The sequence below is a fragment of the Nicotiana tabacum genome, chromosome 12, assembly GCF_000715075.1.
Source record: "Nicotiana tabacum cultivar K326 chromosome 12, ASM71507v2, whole genome shotgun sequence".
Lineage (NCBI taxonomy): Eukaryota > Viridiplantae > Streptophyta > Magnoliopsida > Solanales > Solanaceae > Nicotiana > Nicotiana tabacum.
Genome location: NC_134091.1, coordinates 127,871,009 through 127,893,462, shown reverse-complemented (window position 1 = coordinate 127,893,462; position 22,454 = coordinate 127,871,009). Strand labels below are relative to the sequence as shown.

At 38.5% G+C, this 22,454-nt stretch overlaps 1 protein-coding gene across 5 annotated transcripts; it reads right to left on the bottom strand.

Moving 5' to 3' along the window:
- Positions 1-219: 219 nt before the first annotated feature.
- LOC107824568 (putative E3 ubiquitin-protein ligase ZFP1) lies at positions 220-10,935 on the bottom strand. 5 transcript variants are annotated; one of them, XM_016651369.2, is made up of 8 exons: positions 10,885-10,935; positions 10,704-10,762; positions 10,387-10,480; positions 3,563-4,411; positions 2,186-2,574; positions 1,964-2,062; positions 1,596-1,763; positions 220-738 (listed from the first exon to the last, which is right to left on the bottom strand). In XM_016651369.2, the coding sequence occupies exons 4-8, from the start codon at positions 4,365-4,367 to the stop codon at positions 592-594; spliced, it is 1,608 nt and encodes a 535-aa protein (XP_016506855.2). In that variant the 5' UTR covers positions 4,368-4,411; positions 10,387-10,480; positions 10,704-10,762; positions 10,885-10,935; the 3' UTR covers positions 220-591. The 5 variants fall into 5 exon arrangements, with proteins under 5 accessions (XP_016506855.2, XP_016506856.2, XP_075083176.1 ...); XM_016651370.2 differs by lacking the exon at positions 10,885-10,935 and adding an exon at positions 9,626-9,673 and having other exon boundaries at positions 10,704-10,865; XM_075227075.1 differs by lacking the exon at positions 10,885-10,935 and adding an exon at positions 9,626-9,673 and having other exon boundaries at positions 2,231-2,574; positions 10,704-10,865.
- Between the last annotated feature and the right edge of the window lie 11,519 nt (positions 10,936-22,454).

Sequence of the window (22,454 nt, the reverse complement as noted above, 5' to 3'; positions counted from 1 at the left end):
TAACTTATATACTTGTGCATATCCATTTTTGCTATTTTTGGTAAGTATATATTCTTCTTGCTACATGTTAAAAAGCAACTCTTATATGGTTTTTTCTTGCTTATGAACCGTCATATATTAAACTAAAAATCAAAGAACAATTTCCAAATATGACCTCAAATATGAATCTGAAGGCGCATTTTATCTAAAATTGTTTAAAAGAATTTTTCCAAAAAACTATACCAAAATCAACTTCAATTCTCTGCCATATTGCATTAGCATTAAACTGTGCAGATCCTTGTATCCCTTGATACATAAGAACACATTAACAGAACATCCAGGAGTAGCTGAAAAAAAGAAGATCAAATGACATTCCCATTAGAGGTTTCTGTACAACTTCAGGCGACAAACAAAAGTTAGAGGTTTCTGTACAATTTCAGGCGATAGAGATAGCGCCAATAAAGATGTTTCTGGACAGGTTGACCATTCGCCATACCCTGCCGAGTATGTACAAAAATATAGTACAGTTTCAGGAACGCGAATAAATACTTAGCAAAACAAAAATCATCGTTCCTTTTAATGATAGATCCAGTGACCATCTATCGCTTACTTTCACAAATCCTTTCCTTCCGTCAACAATGCTGTGGACTTGCAGATGGGACAATTGTTCTTCATAATCAACCATTTCTTTACGCAATCTGCATGATACTCATGTCCGCACTTGAGTGTCCCGATGCTCTCTTGATCATCGTAATCAGACTGAAATAATATTACATACATGCAGGCCATCAGAGTTTAAAATAAAAAAGCAATAAAAGACGCACTACAATGAATAGCAAAGCTAGTAACCTAACAAGTAATAGCACACAATTGAATTGTAATAAGTAGGACGCTCAACTTATGAAGGAATGGATAAAACAAGATGCTCAGAAACTTCGAGAGGCCATGGTAACATTGTTCCGTACACACTAAAAGTTAGTAAATTATCCAACTTATAAGGTATGGAAGCCTTGCAAAGATTTAGGAAGGCAATGACAGCATAATACCAGCAGTGTGAAGACGTTGACCATCTCCTCCTTTAATGTCGGTATCCTCGAGGTTATGGTGGGAAATCCTGTGTTGATGTTCAATTGGAATTGTGGTAGGTGAAAGAGAAGACTTAGGGCATGGAATGTTGCTCCACTAGCAGTTATGTGGGTTATTTGGAGAGAAACAAATAGGAGAGCTTTTGAAGATATTGAGATAAACTTTATACGATTGACGAATAGCCTCTTTATCCTTCATTTCTTTTTGGTGCAACTGTGAGATCCCTTTATGTATAGAGGATTGGGTGTTGTTTGTATAGAACCATATCATTTTGTAGGTTTTCTACTTTTTTGGTATACTTCCTGTATAAGGGCCTTTTTCGTGCCCAAACTATTAATAAAACTATTACTTTATCAACAAAAAAAATACCGACAGTGGGCATGAATGAACCCGAAAAACTAAAAAACTCATTAAGCTACAGGAATCATCAAAAGTTCCTGAAAACACCTCACAAATTGAGTAATGACCCCTCCAAAAAATTATACACAAATGCTTCCCATGTCAACTGTAAATCAGCATACGGATAATACCTGGCATATGACACAGAAATCAGTCTTGTGATCCGAACATGCAGCCCTTTCCAAATTGCAAGGAGTTACCGATAATGAAAATGATCTTGTTTTCAAATGGCTAACAATGACCTCCTCTGATAACCCGGTTTTTACAGTGCCAATCTGCTCTCCCAATGCAAGAAGCTCCTGGCGTAGGATTTTAAAGTGGATTTAAATTTTGTTTCCAGAAGTTACAGCAAATAAATTGTTAAAATGAACATTACTAAAGTAGTATATATACCTAACCCCCCCAAAAAAAGGAAAATGGAAAAGTATTATAATACTCATTAACCATCATGATAAATACGAACCGGTACATACAGTTGAAGAACCTACTATCTTCCTACCTCATAAGACATGTGATCTACGTCCATACGCATCTCTCCATGCTGATCAGCAGGATCACGCACTTCATGGTAGTCAGGAATATCCAACATTGCCACTCCCTGCATACAACCACAAACAAAGAATAACCCATTACATTCAACCCCATAAATTTTATTGCCCGGAATTAGACAATTATGTGACAAAAAAATCTGGAAATCTGGTCAAACAGAAACATATTTTACATCTTCAGGAAAAACTCTCATGTTAGGTAGGTTGTGATGTCTAACATTTGTTTCATGCATAAATTCTCCTCGTTGGGGCCTGTACAATCTAAACCCAGTCGGTGGGAATGGTCTAATATATCTAGGCCCTGCTTCCACATGGGCGAATGGATTGATAGAGCTGTTCAACGAGCTACTCGGGAGGTGTCTGTGTGAAGAAGCAGTCATTTGTGGAGGGAGGGTGATAATGTGGGGTCTCACTCCTTGTACATTTGGGGGCAAATGACGAAGGTTTGGGTGCCCTTGAGGAACGGATGGGTGCACAAAACTAGTCAAACCTCCATTGCCGGCTGTTACTTGATAACCTCGCATACTGAAGTTTCCACCATCTTCACAACCTCGAGTATCACCTAGAGTAATGGGAAGAAAAAAAAGCAGAAGAGACATGTAATTAGTTTAGGAAGTTAAAATTTTATCACTTTGAACAAAGACCTTGAGTTTCCCTTGAAGATTTGGGGAAGGGCAAAAAAAGAAGACTGTCCTAGAGCAGTACAAAAAGAAAGGTGAGAGCTGCAATGCTTTCTTAAGGTTAACTCTTAAATCATTCAATCAATCAAATCAACTATGCCTCAATTCAAAATTCACTGGGCAGCTATATGAATCCTATATAATCATTCTGCATAAAACAAAGTTAACTTTTTCACTTTGAACAAATATGAAATAGGTTTTGGAAAAATAATGTAAGGATGAAAAGAAAGGGTAAGACTTGTTTCCTGTGAATATATCCTTTTAACCATACATGAATGCAGAAGGAAAGCTCGGATACAGATACTGTTCAACTGGGTGACATAGCAGTGGCACTATTAGAACGGAACATAAAACAGCACCAACTTTGATGAACATTAAATGAAGAGAAGAATAGGTAGTGTTTAGTTGAGAATAGGCAAAGAAATTAATGCATGAAACAGGAGAAATTTGCTGTGGAAATTCCTAAAAAGTTATATCAATTCAGGAGAGAGATGGAGGGAGTTTTCCTTATTTTCTCCTTGTCAAAAAAACACGGCTTTTATTGTTCGTAAATTAGGTACATCGAAGCCATCCACGAATCTCTCCAAATTTGTGCCCTAAATATGAATAGTTCGCCCCGCCCTCTATAACTGAACTCTCATGTCAGTATTTCTCATTTTATGCAATTGAAGATGTTAAGAACTCTTCTATCCTACGAAACAATTTATCCACAAATTAGGCAAAAGATAACATAAAATGGAAAGTTAAAAGCAAGAATTTCTCATTAAAGAAAGAAACAGAAGCTCATCTCAGGATCCCTTAGCAACTGAACAAAAATGTAGGCTGGAACAGATCCATAAAAGTCATAAATAAAAAATGAGTAGGAAGTACCAGGCAGATAAGGTAGACGAGCACTACGATTCCAGGCCCAAGATTCAGTCTCTCTAGCGCTGCTGTTGAACTGCAAGCCCGACCAATAATTTCCAGGAAATTGACAGGCTTGGCCGACATAGTTTCCTTGAAGCAGATCATTGTTGTTGTGTCCTAATACATTATCTGGACCACTAGCACCAGATATGTCCCTCACACTTCTCAGTGCTCCATCTTCGATGAACGATGATGAGTCATTTCTTCTGTACTCAGGTGGTATAAACGATGCAGCACCCATTGGGGCAAGAGAAGAACTGGAGCCTACCAAGGCATGCTGATACTGAAAATTCACGGGAATCCCTTCAGCAATCTTTCTCTTAAACAAGCCTCTGACACTGTCAACATAAATATTGTTCCTTCCATAACTGTCTACATTAATTCCAAAGGTGCCTTGAGTGCTTGAAAATGGAAGCCACTCATGTTGCCCATGGTTTACTGCAACCTGGAGATCTCTAGAAACAGATGGAGCAGCTACGTAATGGTTATAATGATTTGTCGATGAAGCAATGGCTGGGGCGAAATTGGAGGCAGGATGTTGATATTGAACCCCATTGTACTGCGACATCCCATAAATTAATGCACCCTCTTGACAGTCTTGTGGATGGTGCAAATAGAAATTACCAGCATTTCCAGGAGCTGGTAATATTGCATGGACATTAGGCTGCGGAAAAGTTGTTAAGCTCCGGTAAAAAGCACAAGGCTCCGGATGGACATCTTGACTTCGCTGGTCTGCTTCCAAATCAGTTATTTGATTACTATAGGACATATTCCTTTGCGCGATTTTATCCAGTAAAATTTAGTGGAGAATGCCTGCTTGGAGAAGAAACAGGCATCAGAATACAACTTTCACGTAAATCCATTGTAAGAGATTGCACAAACTTAAGTGAGTACCAGCTGACACTTATTTCAATGAAGATAATGTTCAGGTCAACTGATACTTTATTATAATATCTTTGTCTATATTCATTTCAATAAGTACAGTTCAATAAAACCTAAAAGTTTAGTAGTTTCCGTTCAAAAGTTTTAACATTCATGATCTTTGAGTCAAAAATCTGAACTCATCGCACAAAACACCACCTAGATATTGATAAGAAAAAACAGAGCTATGCATGACTTGCTGCTTAAAATAGAGCAGTTATATTTGGTAAAAAACAAACCAGACTGTATGGAACAGAAACGAGAATTTAATGAAGCAAAAACGGCAAGCTACTCTTCCTGTACTCAAATTTTCCTCAAACTACTATTTCCAAGATGACTTCACGAAAGGTATATTATTATGATGGCAGACCTAATTGTTTCAGGGGTAACTGTTGATTGCAATTTCGAATCCATTATAATATAGGGTATGAGTGATGGAAGTGATGCACATCGCGAACCTGATCACATCTTGAACGCTTTAGTATGGGCAAGTAAAGATCCAAAAGAACATGCAAAACGGAGAGGATTACAGCTACAGAGGTCAAAACAAAATCATGACAATAATAAAGCATTATGGCCAAAAAATTCAACTCATTTGAAAGTCAAGTGGCTACAGGACCTTTTTGGCAATTCAGTAAGCACAAGTTGCCTAAAGGATTCCAAATCAATTTGTCTCTTTCCTCTCCCTTGGGAGTCAAACATGCCACTCTAACGAGGCACACTTGTTCGTATCAGGAAAAGTTGCTCAAGCAACATATGAGGTTTCAATACAATGAAGTCTTGGGCAATTCTCGACCACAATCACACTTTTAGACTCACCCATTTGAAGCTATGCACTCAAAGATTTCCACTAGTCACACCATCTACCAAAATAGGTGTAGGATAAAATAACAACTGAAGATTTCACATTTATACATAACAACAACCCAGTATAATCCCTCAAGTGGGGTCTGGGGAGGGTAGGATGTACGCAGCCTTATCCCTGCCCCAGGGCAGGGAGACTGTTTCCGATAGACCATCGGCTAAAGAAGGTGAAGGAAGCCCTGATATCAAGTAATAGCAAGACAAATAATTAGAGAACTAAATTTAAGATAGCAACAAAGAATATGAAAGGGGTACCGATAACAAGTATTAGCAAGACAGTATAATTAGAGAAATAAATCCAAGGTAGCACACGAGAATATGAACGAAGTACTGCTAGCAAACTACGGAATTACCGATGGCAAGTAGTAACGGAACAAGGCATGCAAATATAGCAAACTAAGGGGAAAAAAAGGGTACCATACTAGCACTAATACTATCGAACTAGAGAAGACAAAGGGAAACGCACGACTACCTACTAACCTTCTACCCTAATCTTCAACCTCCACACCCTTCTATCTAGGGTCATGTCCTCGATCAGCTCAAGCTGCTCCATGTCCCGCCTGATCACCTCTACCCAAGACTTCTTTGGCCTACCTCTACCCCTCATCTCACCTCTCAAGGACAACCTCTCACATCTCCTGACTGGGGCATCTGTGCTTCTCCTCTTGACATGCCTGAACCATCTCAACCTTGCCTCACGCATCTTTGCCTCCACAGGGGCCACTCCCACCTTATCTCGAATAACTTCATTCCTAATTCTATCCAACCTAGTATGCCCACACATCCATCTCAACATCCTCATTTCCGCTATTTTCATCTGCTGAACATGAGACTTTTTGACTGGCCAACATTCTGTCCCATACAACATAGTCGGTCTAACCACTACCTTGTAGAACTTACCCTTAAGTCTCAACGGCACATCCTTATCACACAAGACACCGGAAGCGAGCCTCCACTTCATCCACCCTGCTCCGATACGGTGTGAGATATCCTCATCTATTTCCCCATTCTTCTGAATTATAGATCCTAGATACTTGAAACTCTCTCTCCTGAGAATGACTTGCGTATCGAGTCTCACATCCCCGGCCGCCTCCTGGGTAGCACCGCTGAACTTGCACTCCAAGTATTCTGTCTTGGTCCTGCTCAACTTGAAACCCTTAGACTCTAGGGTATATCTCCAGACCTCCAACCTCTCGTTAACGCCACCTCGCGTCTCATCAATCAGGACTATGTCATCCGCAAGTAACAAGCACCAAGGCACCTCCCCTTGAATGTGACGCGTCAAAGAATCCATCGCCAGGAAAAACAAAAACGGGCTAAGTGTTGATCCCTGATGCAACCCCATCTCAACCGGAAAGTAGTCAGAGTCTCCTCCTGCTGTCCTAACCCGTGTCTTAGCTCCATCATACATATCCTGAATCACTCTAATATACACTGCAGGCACTCCTCTAACCTCCAAACATCTCCATAGAACCTCTCTCGGGACTTTGTCGTAGGCTTTCTCCAGGTCAATGAACACCATATGCAAATCCTTCTTCACCGCCCTATACTGCTCTACCAATCTCCTCACAATGTGAATGGCCTCAGTAGTTGACCGTCCCGGCATGAGACCAAATTGGTTCTCGGAAATGGACACACGCCTCCTCAACCTCCCTTCAATCACCCTCTCCCACACTTTCATCGTATGGCTTAACAACTTGATACCCCTATAGTTGTTGCAGTTTTGGACATCCTCCTTTTTCTTGTACAACGGAATCATCATACTCCGCCTCCACTCTTCGGGCATCTTCTTCGTCCTAAAAATGACATTAAACAACCTAGCAAGCCATTTCACGCCCTCCTTACCCACGCTTTTCCAGAATTCCACTGGGATCTCGTCCGACCCAGTCGCTCTACCCCTACTCATCCAGCACATAGCCCCTACAACCTCCCCCACTCGTATACGTCTACAGTACCCAAAATCTCGCTGCCGCTCCGACCCCAGCACAATGCCCCCATCTCCCTCTTCATTCAAGAGTTTATGGAAGTAAGACTGCCATCTCTGCCTAATCTGTGCCCCCTCCAATAAAACTCTTCCCTCCTCGTCTTTTATACATAACACTGTACATATTTTGAATAGCAAAAATCAACCATAATTCTAAAGATTGAACCCCCTCAACTATCAAATTTGACCTGGATTCAGTTGACAGGCAGTATTAGATCACTGACGAGCATAACTGCTCATTTGGAAACCAAAACGAGCTTCATATGACAAGCTTCATAGGCACCAGTAAGTTCATTCAATCCACTTGATCGGTTCTGATGATTATGCCATGGAGAAGAAGATGAGAACTTGAACATAAAGTCGACAAAATAAAATAGGTTGAACAATTATCAACGGCATTAAGAGTATATCGATCAGGCATGGGTATACCTAATCATGTTTAAGATCAACTTTCTATGTGATCTAGCTGAGAGAAGATTCATAAGTTAAATAGGAGTGGCCTCCAATGAATGGATCTTTATAGCTCAAAAGTAGCTTCAGCGGGCAGCAGTAAAAATAACCCAACTATCAAACGTTCAAATCAGAAATGAGAATCGGCATTTCCATGCGCAGTAGAGTAAAGACTAAAAGCATCCCAATTGAGAATCTATATCCCAATCTTATAACAACATCCAGACAAAATCAAACAAAGTAAGTTAATGAAATGAAAGTGAAAAGGCGTCAAGCAAACATTGACTTAATTGTTCAAATATCCGGAAGAGTTTTGAATCTAGAAATTACTGTCAGAAGATACGACAGAAATAATGACACTGATACAGAAATTGTTGTAGATTTGTTTCTGTATCAGTGTCATTATTTCAATACAAATGACGAGCTTGAAACCTAGTGTTGGTTCAACGAAAAAGGTAGTACGGGTTGGATGTGTGGCAAGTACATGACGAGCTTGAAACCTAGTGTTGGACCTAGTCCAGTATTTTGGGTGGAGAAGGGCAGCAAAAAGCCGGAATTAGCCACTGAGTTTACAAGCTGAAACAACGGATTTCTCAACCATTAACAAAAATCATACACACCATGTTTGTGACAAAACTAAGCCATCAATACAGGAGTGTAATTCCACAGTAAACATCTTCAACCACATAGCATAAAATACTTCATGACTGGGAAGCAGCTGAATTTCAAGTTCTGGCTGAAATGCTTTACAAACCAACTATATCATGCGCTAGTCATGACTCATGGAAGTTGGAGGTGGGTGAAGGGTGGAAAGAGATAAGAGACTTTTCAGTGTAGTCATATTGTCATCAGCTCTTGCCGAGGGAGGAACTGGATTTTCAACATTTATCAGTTCGGATCACCACGCCACCAAAAAAGGTGTCCTTTTTTACTTGGCTAGCAGGCAGCAACAGTGGAACAATCCTGACAGCTGAGAATTTGAGAAAATGGGCATTACATATGTCAGCTGGTGCTTTATGTGCAAAAGTTCAGGTGAAGATGTGGACCTCCTCCTTTTACTTGTCAAGGGGTAAATTGCTTGTGGTGTGAGATTTTGCGCTCGTTTGGGCTGCAATGGGTGATGCACAGTAAAGGAGGCTATCTGACGTTAGAAGCAAGAAGAGAAGCCAATGAGCGTGGGATGTAGCACCATTAGAAATCATGTTGGCCGTGTAGAAAGAGAGAAATAGGAGAGCTTTTGAAGGAATAGAGAATGACTATGTATATTTATAGCCTCTCATTTCTAGTTTTTTTTTTGGTGCACTCATGAAATTCCTATTTGTATTGTGTCCTTCATAGAATCATAATATGCTGTTAAATTTTTTTCCATAATTAATAGAATTATTAAAGCCCCCAAGACTTAGTTCAAGTGGCAAAGGTTGAGGGACTTGTGACTTAGGTCACAGGTTCAAGACATGTACCATGGTATTTAAGTGGATAGTAAAGGGATGGACCAATATCCTCGGGTTTCAAAGGTCGCAGTCGGTCCTAAGGGTTGGCCCAAACAGATTTCTTAAAAATGAAGTTATAAGAAAAGCATCAAATTCTTTACCATACATGCTCAGACTTCTGAACCTAATAGTACAAGTAACTCAAGGAACTTCTAATAAAGGCACAGCCAAGAGAACAAGATTACCAAATTAAAACTTGCTTAATATATTCCCAAACAACTCTACCTATAAACCACGTGAACGATTTTAAACCTACATTTTTAACCTTCTTATAAGCGACGGTCGTAGATACATAAATTATGAGAATAAAGTTTTTACCTTTCTGAATAATTGTTTCTAAAGTGTCTCCATTTGATTTTCTCTTCGCTGAAATCAGAAAAGAAAGCTTATTATGAGGACACACATGACAACAGCATGGCTACGAACTTTAGTAATTAAGAAGACTGGAAGGCTTTATGAAGGGCCGATCGAGAGTTGACCAAGTTTGACTGGTATTGACCACGGGCTTGACCAGCGTTGACCACAAGTTGACCAAGATTTTATCACAATTTGAGCTTTCAGAATGACTCAAGCATGGTCCCACACGCTTCACTGGCCTCGCGACCCCTTTAGTTATGTTAGGACTGCTATTAATTTTGAATAGTTGAAGTCGGGCCTAAGGTCATTGTTTAGCTAGTAGGTATAAATTGGAGTAGTGCGAGATTTTTAACTGGTTTTGGATATGCTTATCTTAGGTTCTATGGAGACCTTTTGGATTCTTGAAGAACTCCTTGGATTGCCATTAAAGGTGTGGATCTTCTTTGGTAATCTCCTTCCTTTATCTTCGATATATTAGGATCAATTATTACGTAATTAGAATGTAATTAGTGTTAAATACAAACTGCGGCCTAATTCTATCAATTTAGTTCTTATTTTCTATCTTTCTATCTATTCTTCCTCCTCTACTTCTATTTTCTTTTGGGATTTCCCTTGTTTGCTATTTCTTCATCAATACATATATCAGCATTATTACAGAAGTAAACATGCAAGTGATACACAAGAACATGAAAAGAGTAAAATATGGAAACTCAAAACCGCACCTTTTTACCATCCAAATCGGTTCTTTTCCCGGATGTTGCCTTCAAGTAATTACAAAGCAGATGAATGTTGAGATAAATTAACCGTAACTGATCCCTGCAAATATATATATAAAATAAAAAAAATAAAAAAATATAAAGCTCAAAATGAAAACCCCCAATTTTAAGTAAGACATGAAAATCGAGATCAAAGTAAAATCCAAGCAAAATCCACAAAAAATGCTTCATTTTAGAGCCTAATGCATGCATTTTGACTGTATGACAAAAGAGAAATATACACGAACAAATAAAAACTGAAACTTCTAATTGAAAAAACTAACCAGAGTGAGATTTGATCATGCGACGACGAGATAACAGACGGATATCATAGATAGAATTTCTGAAAATTGAAGAGAGTAAAATAGATAAGAAAAGGATAAAAAGAAAGGAGATTTCAACGGTAATTCACCAATTTGTGTTGTTGAAAATGCTCTCTGTGTGATAAGGAAAAAAAAAACTTACTATGAATGGTGCTCTTGAAATGTACTCTTTGGAATAAACTGTTATTTTTCTATAGTTAATTAAGACTGTACTTTTCGTTTAATTTGTAAATATTAAGATATATTATTGGATTTAATAATAGCACGAGTAAATTTCGTTTCTTTATTTCATTAACTGTATGTCTGTATATGTGATAGTTATTTACGGTTGTGGTACAATGAACTTGAATTTTGAGAATGAAAGTTTTTTCATAGGAAGCGGTTCCTCCATTAATGAACTTTACACAATGTAAACTCGAATTAATATAAGCTTTAATATAAATATCGAATACTAAATGAGAAATAAAAAAATATATATATCTCGAGTTATAACAACCGATAAAATAAGATCGTATATATTATTTTAACTTGATGGTTTAATTTTTATTGAACTTGTTATAATCTTAATATTATTATTCAAAATTTAATATTTATTGATATTTTATTATTTTTTAAATTTATGATCTGTATCAAAAATATTAGATTCAGTAAAACGTATTGCATTAGTGTTATATCCGCCTTTGCATCGAGGTTATTTGATTAAATCCACCAATTTATTAATCTCTTATCTTTTTTATTTTTTATTTTTATTTTCTAATGTTTAATTCAAGTAAACAAGTTGAAAGCAAAACGACAACAATAAAACGATAAACAGCCTCAATTGAATATATGGATTAATCTTAAAGCAATGTCTATAAGATTTTGCTTATCTTTAAGCTCATGCAATGGACGGCGAAAGGAAAATAAAATAAGAAAAACTCATTAATCACCAATATCATTAACACCTCAATTATTAGATAACAATTTATTATCCTCAACTTTATTTATTTCATAAAATACAGCAATGAATTTGCACGTGAATGAAACGAACCCATATCACCTAAAGCACATTGTCACTTACAAATCCAAAGACTAAATAAAAAGTAAAAAAACAAAAAGGGTGAGAAAATCATGTTTCAAATATTTTTTTTTGGCTTATTAAATGGCACTAATAAAATAAAACAAAATAAGGTGAGAAAATCATGTTTCAAATATTTTTCTTATTTTGTTGCTTCCCAAATAGTTTTAGTCAATATCACAACAACAACAACAACAACAACAACAAACCCAGTACAATCTCACATAGTGGGGTTTGGGGAGAGTAATGTGTACGCATACATTACTCATGCCTTATGAAGGAAGAGAGGTTGTTTCCGATAGATCCTCGGCACAAGAACAATGAAAAAGACACAATAAACAAACAATAACAATAGTAAGGAAATATGATAACAGAAACAAATAGCACAATCTGTAATAGCAAAGGAATACGAAGCTACAAGAGAAATGCAAAAACTACCAGCAATAATGACACATCGTCTAATAACAAAGAACTCGGAATAAGAGAATACCGGACTAGTACTACAACTACTAGTACGATTAGAAGAGACTTTCGACTACCTGTAAATCACAACTCTAATCCTCGACCTCCACACCTCCCTATCGAGGGTCACATTCTCGGTAAGCTGAAGTAATGTCATATCTTGCCTAATCATCTCTCCCCAGTACTTTCTAGGCCTCCTTCTACCTCTCCTATGCCCCGTTATAGTCAACCTCTCGCATCTCCTAACCGGGACATCGGGGCATCGGTGTCTCTCCTCTTCACATGCCCAAACCATCTCAGTCTCGATTCTCGCAACTTGTCTTCCATAGGGGCCACACCCACCTTGTCCCTAATAACTTCATTTCTAATCTGGTCTTTCCTAGTTTGCCCACACATCCATCTCAACATCCTCATCTCTGCTACTTTCATCTTCTAGACATGAGATTTCTTGATTGGCCAGCACTCTGCTCCATACAACATAGTCGGCCTCACTACCACTTTGTAGAACTTGCCCTTAAGTCTTGGAGGCATATTCATATCGCATAAAACACCAGACGCAAGCCTCCACTTCACCACCCCACTCCAACACGATGAGTAACAACTTCGTCAATCTCCTCGTTCCCCTGAATAACAGACCCAAGATATTTGAAACTATCTCTCTTGGGGATAACTTGTGTATCAAGCTTCACCTCAACTTATGTTTCCTACGACTCCATACTGAACTTGCACTCAAAATATTTATCTTTTTGTCCTATTCAACTTGAAACCTTTAGACTCCAGGGTCTGCCTCCACAACTCCAGCCGACCGTTAACCCTGCAGCGCGTCTCATCGATTAGCACTATGTCATCTGAAAATAACATATACCATGGTACCTCCCCCTAAATGTGGCGTGTCAGCACGTCCATCGCCATGGCAAATATAAATGGGCTAAGAGTTGAACCCTGATGCAACCCCATCATTACTGAAAAATAGTCTGAGTCTCCTCCCACAGTCCTCACCGGAATCTTCGCTCCATCATACATATCCTCAATTACCCTAATGTACGCTACCGGAACACCTCTAACCTCCGGACATCTCCATAGAACCTCCCTTGGGACTTTATCGTAAGCTTTTTCTAAATCGAAAAATACCATATGCAGGTCCCTCTTCCTCTCCCGGTACTGTTCCACCAACCTTCTCACAAGATGAATGGCTTCTGTGGTTGAACATCCCAGCATGAAACCGAACTGATTCTCCGAAATAGACACACTCCTCCTTTCCACCACCCTCTCCCACACTTTCATATTGTGACTCAGTAACTTAATACCCCTGTAGTTGTTACAATTTTGAATATCACCCTTGTTCTTGTACAACGGGACCGTCAAACTCCACCTTCATTATTCGGGCATCTTCTTAATCCTAAAAATGACATTAAACAGTCTAGTAAGTGTGATGACCCAAAGTGTTATCTTTAAATTTAATAATTAATTATGTGTCCTAAGACCTCAAAAAATACTATTTATCATTCCTCGACTTGCGTGCGTAGTCCGTAAAATTTTTTGGAAAGTTTTTATGTGAAAAATGGATTTAAATGTGAAATAGAGCTTTAAAACTCAACTGAGTTGACTTTGGTCAACATTTTGAGCAAACAGACTCAGATCAGTATTTTGACAGTTTCAGTAGGTCCGTATCGTAATTTGGGACTTGGGCGTATGCCCGCAATCGAATTCCAAGGTCCCTAACCCGAGATATGGAATTTTGATTAAAAAAAATTAAAAGTTTGAAAGCTTAATGATTTTTAAGAATCTACTGATGTTGGATTTATTGACACCGGATACGTATTTTGATTTTGGAGCCCATTGTAGGTCCATTATAATATTTATGACTTGTCTGCCAAATTTGGTAAGAAACGAAGTTGATTTGACGTGATTTGTACGTCCAGTTGTGAAAATATAAGTTTTAAAGTATTTTTGAAAATTTCATTCGATTTGGTGTTCAATTCGTAGTTCTAGGTGTTATTTTGGCGATTTGATCGCGCAAGCAAGTTCGTATGATATTTTAGGACTTGGGTGCAAGTTTGGTTTGGATCCCCGAGGGCTCGGGTGAGTTTCGGATAGGCTACAGGATGATTTTGCACTTAGAAAATCTGGGTTTTGAGCTTCTGTTGTCATCTGGTGCATTGTGTTTCGCGATCGCGAAGAGAAAATTGTGAGCCGTGAGTTTTGCTCTTCGTGTTCGCGAAGATAGGCACGCGAACGCGGAAAGCTAGCTCCCAGTGCACTCCGAACGCGAGGACCAAGTTGCGATCGCGTAGAAGGAATGAGGCAGAAGCTGAAGCACTGAAATTGTGCTACGCGATCGCATAAACCTGTACGCGATCGCGTAAGATTGAGAAATTGTTCTTTGTGATCGCATGGTCTTTTACGCGATCGCGTAGAGCTAAATGAACCTGGGCAAAACTTGTTCTACGCGATCGCGAACGAATTTCCGTGATCGCGATGAAAAAAAATCTGAAAAACAAAACTTAAGTTCTGGAAATGGGGTTTCGACCCATTTTCAACCATTTTTCATTTTTGAGCTCGGGTAAGGCGATTCTTGGGCGATTTTTACGGAAAAATATTGGAGGTAAGTGTTCTTTATCCTATATTGATTATATTTTATGATTCCATACTCATTACATCATGAATCCGTGAATTTATGAATTAATTGTTATAATAATTGTTTCTCTCCTATTCTTTGTCAAATATTAATTCTTGAATTCCTACAATAATTGTTGCATGTTATTTGATTTATGTGTCTTAATTGTTATTTGACATTTAGCATACTAAATATTAAACTGCTTATTTTCTCCACGATTTTCATAATTAATTGATAATTGCCATTGTTTGCTCATAGATAAATTATAATTATTGTGTGCCTTGATGCTTAATAGTTTCTCATTGGACGTGGTATTTATTAGAGTAATTTTTATTATATTTATGAGTTGTTTAAAGTTATATTGGGGGAACGGGTTGCACGCTTTTCCGAAATATATGAATATTCAGGGATCGGATTGCACGCCGCAATAGACTTATTTAAAAGTCTATATTGGGGGATCAGATTGCACGCCACAACAGACTTATTTAAAAGTCTATATTGGGGGATCGGATTGCACGCTGCAACAGACTTATTCAAAAGTCTATATGGGGGGATCGGGTAGCACGCCGCAACAGACTTATCTCTCTCTCTCTCTCTCTCTCTCTCTCTCTCTCTCTCTCTCTCTCTCTCTCTCTCTCTCTCTCTATATATATATATATATATATATATATATATATATATATATATACTCGATTAAAATAAATATATTGGAGGGTTGAAAATGAATATATTGAGGGAATGCACGCTGCAACGGAAATTGGTCGAAAGAATAATTGGTTATGACTGCTAAGTTGGCTTCAACTATAAAAAAAATGAGTTACCTGATTTATTTCTATTATTGTTATTGTTACTATTATTGCGTACAGGTTAATGTGAGTGACATGCCTTAGCCTCGTCACTACTTCGTCGAGGTTAGGCTCGGCACTTACCAGTACATGGGGTTGGTTGTACTGATACTACACTCTGTACTTCTTGTGCAGATTTCAGAGTTGGTCCCAACGACGTGTACCATAGACTTGCTTGGATTTCAGCTATCAGAGGAGACTTGAGGTATAGCTGCACGACATCCGCAGTTTTGAAGTCCCCGTCTACTTTACTTTAGCTGTGTGTTTGTTTCCAGATAGCTTTATTTTATTTAGACATTTATTTGTATTATTCTAGAAGCTCGTGCACTTGTGACACCAATTCTGAGATGATATTTAGACACCGTTATTTTATGGATTATTCACTACATTTTAGACTTTACTTACGCATTTAATTCTTTGTTATTAATAAATTTAAAAATTATTTTAAAATGGATAATATTATTCTGACGTTGGCTTGCCTAGCAAGTGAAATATTAGGCGCCATCACGGTCCGAAGGTGGAAATTTTGGGTCGTGACAGTAAGCCACTCCAAGCCTACCCATCCCACAGCCTTCCATAATTCTACCGAGATCTTGTCTGGCCCAGTCGCCCTGCATCTACTCATCTTTCGCATTACTTCTTCAACCTCCTTAACCTTAATACGCCTTCAAAACCTAAAATCACGCTGGTTCTTTGAGTTCTCCAACTTGCCAAGCATAATGTTCTTGTCCCCATTCTCGTTCAAGAGTTTATGGAAGTATGACTGCCACATGCGCCTAATGCACGTCTCGTCCACCAATACCTTGTCATCTTCATCTTTGATGCACCTCACTTGGTTCATGTCACGACCCAAAATTTATTAGTCATGATGACACCTAACCCAACCCGCTAGGTAAGCCAATTAACAACTAACCAATTTCAATGAAACTAATAAGGCAATTAATTAAAAGAAAATATCTAAAACTGATACTTTTCCACAAGAACTGGTAGTACAAATCATGAGCTTCTAAGATTAGAATTTACAAAGTTGGTATGAAATAAATACATCATCTGTTCGAAATGTACATAAACAGATTTTTATAAATCTAAGGCTACCATAAACAAGAGGCAGCTACAACTGGAATGCATGTACGTCTTCAATTCCAGCTCCCGTCGATCACAGCAAAATCAGCAACCAACATCTGCACGCAAGGTGCAGAAGTGTAGTATGAGTACAACCGACCCCATGTACTCAATAAGTAACAAAACTAACCTTAGGTTGAAAGTAGTGATGAGCTGGAACAAAGGTCAGAGTCCAATTCCAATAACCAACAATAATTCATAACAACATAAAGCAAGTAATAATAGAAGTAACTCAAAGATAAAATGCTCAGCTTAATCATGATTTCTGAAAATAGTTCTGCCTTTCAAGTGTATCAGTGAAAACCCAAGTCGTTTAGCGAAGTTGCCAAATATATGAGTAAGTTTAAAAATAATAATTTTCCCAAAACTCCTTTTAACAATAAATAAGATGTTTCATTTCTTTCCAGAAAGCAAGTGTAAAATGCATTATTATACCCATATATCAATATGTATGAGAAGTCATGAATGACGTGATACCGTACAACATGAGAAAAATATATGTCTATGCATGTATGTCATGTGTGCATGTCAATGCTATGTATCTCAGAGATGAGCTCATGTACTCGCACTCTTAGAGTATTCAATCACTCAGTACTGTATATGGCCAATCCAACCCAGGGAAGATCCATCCCAATATATATACATAATAACTGGCATCCAGTCACTCAGTACTGTACAAGGCCAATCCAGCCCAGGGGAAGATCCATCCCCAAATATCAATGATTCGGACAATACCCATGTCCAGGGAAGATCCATCCCTTAATATAAATGCTTCGGATAAGATCCATGTATAGGGAAGATCCATCCCTCAATATAAATACTTCAGACAAGATCCATGTCCAAGGAAGATCCTTCCCTCAATATAAATGCTTCGAACAATATCCATGTCCAGGGAAGATCTGTCCCTCAATATAAATCAATCGCGCTCACTAGGGGTATGTGCAGACTCCGGAGGGACTCCTTCAACCCAAATGCTATAAACCGTACGGACAATTCACGTGCTATAGTATCAATATCCTCACAATCAGGACCTCGGCCTCACCCAGTCATCAATCTCTCCAGTTTCTCGGCCTCACAATGTCATAAAACTAGCCTAAAATTGATGATATGATATATCAATAAATAACAACAGAGACTGAGATATGATATGATATGAATGAACATGACTAAGTATGAATTTTCAAATGTAAGCAAACAACTCAACAGCAGTAACGACCTCAATGGGTCCCAACAGAATAAGCATGTAGCCTAGACATGGTTTCTAACATGGATCACAGATCAATAGCTCTAGTACGTAGAGATTTTCATGATTACAAATAAGTTCAGGTAACTAAACAGTACCACAGGAATAACAGAATCACAGTTCTCATGGTGCACGCCCACACGCCCGTCACCTAGCATGTGCGTCACCTCAACACCAAACACATAACACGTATAATCAGGATTCATACCCTCGGCTCCAAGATTAGAAGAGTTACTTACCTCGAACAAGTCAAATCCTATGTCGTGCAAGCTAAACAATGCTCCAGAAATTCCATTCTATGCGTATCAACTTCCGAACGGTTCGAATCTAGTCACAATTAATTCGATTCAGTCAACACAAATTGTAGGAATTAATTCCATATCAAAATACTAATTTTTCCCACAAAAGACGAAATAACACTCAAAAATTGCCAGCGGGGACCACGTATCGGAACCCGACAAAAGTTACAAAATATGAACGACCATTCAACCACGAGTCCAATCATACAAAATTTACCAAATTCCGACAACAACTCGACCTTCAAATCCCTAAATCTCATTTTCAAATCCCTAGGACCAAATCCTCTAATTACACCTCAAAAATAGGTAATCTAGTCAGAATACTCAATGATAATTCAATATTATCGACTAAAAATGATCACAAGTGACTTATCTCAAGTTTTCCAGTGCATTCTCTCTGAAAATCTCCCAAAAACCGTGGTTGGAATGTCCAAAATGACAAAAATGTTAGACCCTTCTATTTTTTGTAGCATGCTCACTTAACTGCATCTGCGGTCTCACAGATGTGAGGTCCTCCCCGCTTCTGCGGCTTCTTTTGCTTCTATGAACAGGAGGCCCGCTTCTGCAGCCTCGCATTTGCGAAACCCAAGCCGCTTCTGCGATGAGGCCCCTCCTCTCTCATTTCCGCTTCTGCGATCAACTCGTTGCAGGTGCGAGTCCACTTCTGCGGTCCTGCGTGCGCACCTGCGAGCCCTGCCCTTGCCAAGCCAATTCCGCTTCTGCGCAACCAAGATCACTTCTGCGAGCTCGCACCTGTGAGACAATTTCGGCAGGTGCGATTGCATCACTAGGCAGCAACAAGTTTCAATTGTTCTAAGTCCAAATTTGATCCGCTAACCATCCGAAACTTACCCGAGGCCCCCGAGACCTCATCCAAATACACCAACAAGTCCTAAAACATCATACGAACTTAGTCAAACCTCTAAATCACATCAAACAATGCTAAAACTACGAATCATACCCCAATTCAAGCTTAATGAAACTAAGAATTTCCAACTTCTACATTCGATGCCGGAACCTATCAAATCAAGTTCGATTGACCTTAAATTTTGCACACAAATCATAAATGACATAACGTATGTATTCCAATTTCCAGAATCGGATTCCAACCTCGATATCAAAATGTCAACTCCCCGATCAAACTTCCAAACTTAAATTTTTATTTTAGCCAATTCAAACCTAATTTAGCTACAGACTTCCAAATAATTTTTCCGGTACGTACCTAAGTCCAAAATCACCATATGGATCTATTGAAATCATCAAAACTCTATTTCGGGGTCGTTTTCACATAAGTCAATATCCGGTTAACCTTTTCAACTTAAGCTTTAAGTCTTGGAACTAAGTGTTCCAATTCATTCTAAAACCTCTCCGATGAGTCACAAAATTATAATTAAACACAGGATAAGCAGTAAATGGGGAACGAGGTTGTAACACTCAAAACGACCGACCGGGTCGTTACATTCTCCCCCACTTAAACATACGTTCATCCTCGAACGTGCCAAGAGTTATTCCTAAGCCTTTAAACCACTGTTCCACCTTCTCACGCACATACCCGAGGGTGATCCCTCGTTACCTTATTCTATATAGGCTTGACAACACAACACAACTGAAAATTATTAATTTAACCTTAGCCCAAAAACCTTGGAATTCAATTCCCAACATTTAGAATTTCTTACAAGACCCAAATTTCACATTTACACACTGTATAAATCTGAACAAGCCATATCGAGCCATAACCATAACCACAGATATAATCACATAACATACTAAACAACTTACATGCTCGTAGCACCATTTCCGATCATCGTAACTACTCCAAAACCAACCCGGTACTAGTATTAAACCCAATATCAAACAAAACCTCATTACAAAACCTTCGTATACTGCTGATAATGAAAGAAACATACATGAACTCACGACCACTCACCAGATCAACAGGTCACATAGCTTTCCCTCGTTCCACAGGTACCATGGCCAATTGTTTAAGCCAAATTCTAAATTATTCTTCCAACACGCTGTAATTAACCTGAAAGTATCCATTCCGGGTCCAATGACCTTATATTATTTAACACAACTATCCCACAGACATGCCACACCAATATAACTCAAGCCACAACTGCGCAATTCGTGTACCCAAAAATAGAAAATATCTTAAAGAGGAGAACCGTTTCGCAAGTTCAGCTAGCACTATCACGACCTAATATTTACAACCAACTCCTCAAATTTCGTGAAGAGGATAACCATAGGCGCATGTGTACAATTCCTCAAATACGTTGCTCAAGTAATTTTTATTGCAGAGGAAGGAAAGCAATGAATCAGATAAATTATCAAAGAAATAAAATTCTCACATACTGCACGGACAATTTCCTCGGTGCCCGTACTTGGGCTCAAACCTCACATATATGCACACTGATAGCGCGTAGCTATCACAAATAATTAACGCAACTAGTGTCTCAACTGAGTTTAAATAAAATACTCACCTCAAACATATCGCAACCCTGAAACAATATGATTCCGAGAACTCCCAGTCTCCAAATTCATAGGACACATGAATCACCGTAACTGATCCGAACTCCAGCACTCAAATGACTAACACATCTTTCATGAACAATCATCCCACGAGGATTTTTTTCATAATTCTTCTGCACCACATAGTAATAATTTGAATATCAGCAGTCTATCAATCAGGTGAGTACCGCAATATCGACGAACATCCGTAAGTCAAAATACAATTCACTTTCTGAAATGCGCACCCTTCTCAGGGATTACCGGGCAGTTATAACATTCGCCTGAATATCTGAAATTGACCATGTTGTCCAAAATTTATGACTTTCCCTTCAAGACCGAACTGCCACCTTGTACATGTAAATCTTAATCCCGCACAACACACCATATCTATCATGCCATCATGTGAAAAGCACGAAAATCTCATTATCAACTCCGAGTCACCAACAAATTACATATACGGTTAGTTAGAGACCTTCTATTTGCTTCCTTCTAGGAGGAAATCTCAATACACAATACGTTCCCCACACCGGTAGAAAATATACGGTTCAAACCATGGTAGAAACCATCAAGAATACTTTAAAATCTATTTGCACATAACCAAGCTATCAAAACTAAATTCCTCTAACTCAACCAAGCCATGCAAGCCACCAAAACATATGTAGTGCCTCACTATATCATAATTACCCAAAGCTCACTACAAGACATCCTAACATAAAACGACACCGCCCTAAGACCCATAAGCCACTGTATTCTTCTTAAGCACCCCCGTAAGAACCACAACCGAAATGCCCATTCTGAAAATACTTTATGTGAATTTAAAATTATTCTTTTACCTTTCTTATACTGGAAAGTAGAATCCATAGTCATACAGAGTTACCGCAAGTCCAAGCACCATTAAATGCAAATCTCAGATTTTCATCCATACACAAGTTCGGAGAAATTCTCAATTGCTATATATAAAGCTCGAACCCATTGGAATTTTCTCGAGAGTCACCCACTTTGTTCAAATACAAATTGCACCGCCCAAATGGGCCGGAAGACACATGCCACATTATCACAACAACACCCAAAAAAGTAATCCTGCCTTAACACCATCAATCAAATTCATACTTGGTGCGCACTACATCCTTCAAATAATAACTTAATCATTTCATGATTTTCATATACTCATAAAGCGCAATATAACCCGTATTCAGAAATTTTATTATTCTAGTATTTCTCGATTTCAACCTCTGCAAGTCATAACTAACCCACAAGTATGCCTCAGACCAAAACTAAAATTAACATATAACCATGAAATTAAACCGCAGCGGCAGGCTCCCCCACATGGCTCAAAACCATAGAACAAAATATTCCATAACTCACGATAACCATACTCTATTACTGCCATAATACCGCAGTCAGTTCAACAAAAATTATTCTTAAGCTCATGCAACACCAACCATAAAATACCTCAATCATCCGCTAAACTCGCATTTATTCTCTTGACAATCAAGTCAAATTTCTCAACCGGATTCAAATTTAAATCTCAACACATACAACCCGCTGGTAGATAAGGA

Excerpts from the sequence above, each read along its gene's own strand:
- LOC107824568 (XM_016651369.2), bottom strand. The coding sequence starts at position 4,367 with ATGTCCTATAGTAATCAAATAACTGATTTGGAAGCAGACCAGCGAAGT. Across the intron at positions 2,063-2,185 it reads TGAGAGTTTTTCCTGAAGAT|GGAGTGGCAATGTTGGATAT; the intron begins GTAAAATATGTT and ends GGTTGTATGCAG. Across the intron at positions 1,764-1,963 it reads TAGATCACATGTCTTATGAG|GAGCTTCTTGCATTGGGAGA; the intron begins GTAGGAAGATAG and ends ATCCTACGCCAG.